Source organism: Plasmodium knowlesi (genome assembly GCF_000006355.2).
Source record: "Plasmodium knowlesi strain H genome assembly, chromosome: 1".
In the NCBI taxonomy this organism is placed as follows: Eukaryota; Apicomplexa; class Aconoidasida; order Haemosporida; family Plasmodiidae; genus Plasmodium; species Plasmodium knowlesi.
In genome coordinates, this window is record NC_011902.2 from 617,554 (window position 1) to 623,725 (window position 6,172).

Sequence of the window (6,172 nt, forward strand, 5' to 3'; positions counted from 1 at the left end):
GCACTTAATCTTTATGCTGATCAATTAATAAAAAAGGCAAATAATCAATGTCCTCTCGATGGAAAAAAATTGGAACAGGCAATAGATCACGCTTTTAGTAAAAATACTCTCATTATGAATGGAGGAACTCCATGTCCACCTGGTTCTAATTCTTGTTCTATTTGCAACAGAGAAAAAAACACTTTTAACAGTTGCCAAATTGGCAGTGGCAGCAACGCTGCCTATGTAAAAAGCAAAATGACCGACCTCCTCAACAGCGAAGACAAATCCCAAACCAACACCACCCCTAACATGACCAAAACACTAGACAAAATAAATAAAATAGAAACTTTCTGTACTCAAGTCCAATGTGCAATCAAACAAGAACTTAGAAGGCAAAATAAACTGAAAAATGGAATACCATCTTGGGTAAGGATGGACAACTACATATATACATATACACATATATACGTATATGTATATACTTATATATACGCACATATGTATATGTACATATGTATATATGTATATATATGTATATATGTATATATGTATATGTATATATGTATATGTACGTATAAATGTATATGTATATGTATGTATATATGTATATATATGTATATATGTATATATGTACATGTATATGTATGTATATATGTATATGTATACACATATGTGTATACATATACTTTTTTTTCTTTTTTTTTGTTTCCTTCTTTTGTTCTATGTTTAGGATGCCCTGCACGAAGACATCAATAAAGAATTAAAAGAACTTTTAAAATATATGACGAAGGGACAGAGTCAACCTAATCTTTTAACATACTGCAATGACGACGCTAATTGGAGTAAACTTGGCCATAAACAAAGCAAAACAAATAAAGCAGCCTGTTTACTTTTTGCTTCAGGATTGCAGCATATATATAAAAATAAGACGAAGGACCCTGTTAATGGCCCATCGTTCGGACAAACGATGGGTTGTTTATTTCTTAAAGAATATGCAAAACAATTGCAAAACGTGGCAAATGAGAAGAAGCAAGGACATAGTTGGGTACATCCTCTCTGTAGCATAAAGGAGGGCATAAACTACGCTTTCAAACAAAGTGAAAGCATTATGAATGAAATATTTCCATGCGACAAGAATAGTAATTCTTGTTTTGTATGCACACAAGAGGAAGGTTATAATAATTGCCAAATTGGCGATGACAATATAGGAAATAAAGCTAAAGATCTGTTCACAGAACCGACGAAACAAAACCAAATGGAAAAAACATTAGAGAATACAGTCTGTCCCATCCTTCTTACGGATCTCCTTACCCCTTTTGTTCCTTTGGCTCCTGTCTCCATTGGCCTTTCTGCTATGGCTTATTACCTTTGGAAGGTAAAAGAATAAAAAAAAAAAAAAAAAAAGAAAAATTAATAAAAGAAAAAAAAAAAATATATATATATATTTTAATGGACAAAATTAATTGTTAAAAAAAAAAAAAAAAATTAATAAAAAAAAAAAAAAAATTTTTAATGGTTAAAAGGAAAAAAAAAAAGAATAAAAAATAAATGTGTAAAAAGAATATTTCACAATCTTCTTAACAAAAATATCCTCTCATTTTTTTTTTTTTTTTTTTTTTGTAGTATTTTGGTCCTCTTGGTAAAGGAGGACAACGTTTCCGAAGATCTCCTACTGAAATTCCTGGTCCATCCGTACAAGAACAAGTCCTCGATCATGTGCAGCAAGATAGTTCACATGAATATCAATTGGTGAAGGAACGAAAACCTCGTTCTGCTCCAACGAGAACGAAACGTTCTGGTCCCGTGAATCGTCGAACGATTATTGAAATTCATTTTGAAGTGTTGGATGAATGTCAAAAAGGGGACACACAATTGAACCAGAAGGATTTTCTGGAACTTTTGGTTCAAGAATTCATGGGATCCGAATTTATGGAAGAAGAAGAACAGGTTCCTATGGAAGACGTTCTTATGGAACGTGTTCCTATTGAAGACGTTCCAAGTTTAGGTTCCGGGCTTATGGTTTAGGGTTCAGTGTTTAGGGTTCACAGTTTAGGGTTTATGGTTTCAGGTTCACGGTTCGGGGTTTAGGTTCTAGGGTTGACGGTTTAGTTTTTATGGTTTTAGCGTTTAGGATTCAGGGTTCACAGTTTAGGGTTGAGTGTTTAGTGTTAATGGTTCCGGGTTTAAGGTTCACAGTTTAGGGTTGAGTGTTTAGTGTTAATGGTTCCGGGTTTAAGGTTCACAGTTTAGGGTTGAGGGTTTAGTTTTAATGTTTCCGGGTTTAAGGTTCACAGTTTAGGGTTTAGGTTTGACGGTTTAAATTTTATGGTTTCAGCGTTTAGGTTCAGGGTTTAGAGTTCACAGTTTAGGGTTTATTGTTTAAGATGAAGGATATTGGTTTCACACCTTTTGTCCTTTTTTAATTATGTGATAAAAAGTCATAAAGAGTTTGAATATTCATGTTATTTCTTATTCTTTTTAAACTTCTTTTATTATTTTTTTTTTTTCCTTTTTATTAGTTCTTGAAAAAAAAAGAAGAAGAAAAAAAAAAGAAGATTCTTTCTTCCACATTTATTTCTTATTTTGTTTGCAACTTTTTTTTTTTTTTTTTTTTTTTGGTGAAAGGACACCCTTTTTTTTATAGAAAAAAAAAAAAAAAAAAAAAACATTCTTCTTTCTTTTTTTTAAGAACACACATTCTTTTTTTTTTTTTTTGCTTGCAAAAAATATTTTTTTTTCTTTTTTCTTTTTACGCTTGCGAAAAATATATTTTTTTCCTTTTTTCTTTTTGCGCTTGCGAAAAATATATTTTTTCTTCCTTTTTTTTTTTTTTTTTTGCGGGAAGTAGGAAGATAAGCGCGCGCTCATATTGTGATGTGTCCTGGCCGCGAACACCAAAAAAAAAAAAAAAAGAAAAAAAAGGATGGCGGATGATGAAATATATTACAGTTGCAAAAGGTCGCAAAATATAAAGGAAAAACAAAAGCATATCGGATACAAGGAAAAATTGTGTGTACATACGTGTTGGCACAAACAACCTTATCGAAGTACACATACACTTTACACCAAAAATTTATGCAGAATAACGAGAATATGCGGAAATGGCTTGGTTATGTGTTCCGCGGTTAAGGATAAAAGTGGGTTCCGGGTTAAGGATAAAAGTTGGTTCCGGGTTAAGGGTAAAAGTTGGTTCCGGGTTAAAAATAAGGTAGGTTCCGGGTTAAGCATAAGGTAGGTTCCGGGTTAAGCATAAGGTAGGTTCCGGTTTAAAAATAAGGTAGGTTCCGGTTTAAAAATAAGGTAGGTTCCGGGTTAAGAGTAAAGTAGGTTCCGGCTTAAGGATAAAAGTAGGTTCCGGGTTAAGGATAAAGTAGGCTCCGGGTTAAGCGTAAAAGTTGGTTCCGGGTTAAAAGTAAAGTTGGTTTCGGGTTAAAAGTAAAGTAGGTTCCGGGTTAAAAGTAAAGTTGGTTCCGGGTTAAAAGTAAAGTTGGTTCCGGGTTAAAAGTAAAGTTGGTTCCGGGTTAAGGGTAAAAGTTGGTTCCGGGTTAAGGGTAAAAGTTGGTTCCGCGTTCAGGATAAAAGTGGGTTCCGGGTTAAAAATAAGGTAGGTTCCGGGTTAAGCATACGGTAGGTTCCGGGTTAAGCATAAGGTAGGTTCCGGTTTAAAAATAAGGTAGGTTCCGGTTTAAAAATAAGGTAGGTTCCGGGTTAAGAGTAAAGTAGGTTCCGGCTTAAGGATAAAAGTAGGTTCCGGGTTAAGGATAAAGTAGGCTCCGGGTTAAGCGTAAAAGTTGGTTCCGGGTTAAAAGTAAAGTTGGTTTCGGGTTAAAAGTAAAGTAGGTTCCGGGTTAAAAGTAAAGTTGGTTCCGGGTTAAAAGTAAAGTTGGTTCCGGGTTAAAAGTAAAGTTGGTTCCGGGTTAAGGGTAAAAGTTGGTTCCGGGTTAAGGGTAAAAGTTGGTTCCGCGTTCAGGATAAAAGTGGGTTCCGCGTTCAGGATAAAAGTGGGTTCCGGGTTAAGGGTAGAAGTGGGTTCCGGGTTAAGGGTAGAAGTGGGTTCCGGGTTAAGGGTAAAAGTGGGTTCCGGGTTAAAGGTAAAAGTGGGTTCCGGGTTAAGGATAAATGTAGGTTCCGGGTTAAGGATAAAAGTGGGTTCCGGGTTAAAAGTATGGTTGGTTCCGGATTAAGGGTAAAAGTTGGTTCCGGGTTAAAAGTAAAGTTGGTTCCGGGTTAAGGATAAAAGTGGGTTCCGGGTTAAGGGATAAGGTGGGTTCCGGGTTAAGGGATAAGGTGGGTTCCGGGTTAAGGGTAAAAGTTGGTTCCGGGTTAAAAATAAAGTTGGTTCCGGGTTAAAAATAAAGTTGGTTCCGAGTTAATGATAAAAGTGGTTTCTGGGTTAAAGGTAAAGTAGTTCCCTAGTTAATGGTAAAAGTGGTTTCTGGGTTAAGGATAAAAATGGGTTCCGGGTTTAGGGTTCAGGGTTTAGGAATAAGTATTTGCGGTATAGGAATAAGCATTCAGAGGTATAGGAATAAGCATTCAGAGGTATAGGAATAAGGATTCAGAGGTATAGGTATAAGCATTCAGAGGTATAGGAATAAGCATTCAGAGGTATAGGAATAAGTATTCATGTTATATGAATAAGAATTCAGGGAATAGGGATATGTATTCAAGGGGATAAGAATAAAGGTTTCAGAGTAAAGGAATTAGATTTTAGGGTTATAGGAAGAAGGTTTCAGGGTATAGGAATAAGGATTTAGAGTATAGGAATAAGGATTTAGGGTATAGGAATAAGGATTTAGGGTATAGGAATAAGGATTTAGGGTATAGGAATCAGATTTTAGGGTTATAGAAAGAAGGTTTCAGGGTATAGGAATAAGGATTTAGTATATAGGGATAAGGATTCAGGGTATAGGAATAAGGATCAAGGGTATAGGAATAAGGATCAAGGGTATAGGAATAAGGATTCAGGGTATAGGAATAAGGATTTAGGGTATAGGAATAAAGTTGTAGGGGTGTTAGAATAACGTTTGCTGTTTATTTGTTTCAATGAGGAGGAGGAGAAGAGTGGAGTGGCATTATAATTTGTTGAATAATTTTAATTGTTCGAAAAGGGGGATTATGTGGAGTATGGAATATATATTGAATGCATTATTATTATGTGAAAAAATGCATATATATATGCATTCACCTCATAATTATTTCATATAATTCCTTTGATATGAGATATATATTTAGAAATAACTTATTGTGTTTTTAATCCACCTTTTGTTCACTGAAACATATGAATAAATGATATTTTTGTTTTATGGGAGATGAGGGATCCTTCCTTATATGGAGTGCACTACATATATTTTTGGTAGTTCAGTGTATATTTCTGTTAATGAATTATAATAATTCCTATAGAAAGAAAAAAACAGAAATGTTTTTTCTTTTTTTTTTTTTGTTCTACTTTGGAATATAATGGTTCGACTATATTTGGAATAATGTACATTCACAAGTAGGAACATAGTCTTCGGAAGAATAGGAAAGGGAATAAAGAGAAAAGGAAAAGAAAAAGGAGGAGTAAAGAAAAGAAAAGGAAAGAAAAAGAAAAGGAAAGGGAATAAAAAGAAAAAGAAAAAGGAATAAAAAGAAAAGGAATAAAGGAAAAGAAAAGGAAAGGAAAAGAAAAAGGAATAAGAAGGAAAAGAAAAAGAAAAGGAATAAAAAGGAAAAGGAATAGAAAAGGAAAGGAAGGAGTAAAAGGAAAAGAAAAGGAATGAAAAGAAAAGTTATGAATGAAGTATAGAATAAAGAAGGAGAAAAAGAAGAAAGAAAAGGAATAAATGGAAAAGAAGGCATGAAGGAAAAGAGGAAGGAAATGGGAAAGAACTTATTTTCTATGCATAAATGAATAAATAAATGTATGCATTTATTATGTATGGAAGTTATAGAAAATATATAATAGTCAAAGGAAGAGGAGGAGGGGGGGGAAAAAAGTTCTCCATTTCTATTTATAGGTTCATGGTTAGTGGATAAAAAAAAAATTATTCTATAAATCACATTATGTTTATATTATCATAGGGATAGGAATATATATATATATTCCACTCGTGCTGCAACGGTCAATAGCAGGGAGGCATATATATGTACATTTTTTTTGAATTATATTAATAGAACTCCACTTTAGGATATTGCATTTTCAGAAAAA

At 33.7% G+C, this 6,172-nt stretch overlaps 1 protein-coding gene across 1 annotated transcript; it reads left to right on the forward strand.

Annotated features, from left to right (window-relative positions):
* Window positions 1-2,007, forward strand: PKNH_0113500 (SICAvar, type I (fragment); the record flags this gene model as incomplete). Its single annotated transcript, XM_039113759.1, has 3 exons — window positions 1-408; window positions 713-1,357; window positions 1,606-2,007. Coding segments are annotated over 3 exons (1,455 nt in total), but the record flags the coding sequence as incomplete, so codon positions are not given.
* Between the last annotated feature and the right edge of the window lie 4,165 nt (window positions 2,008-6,172).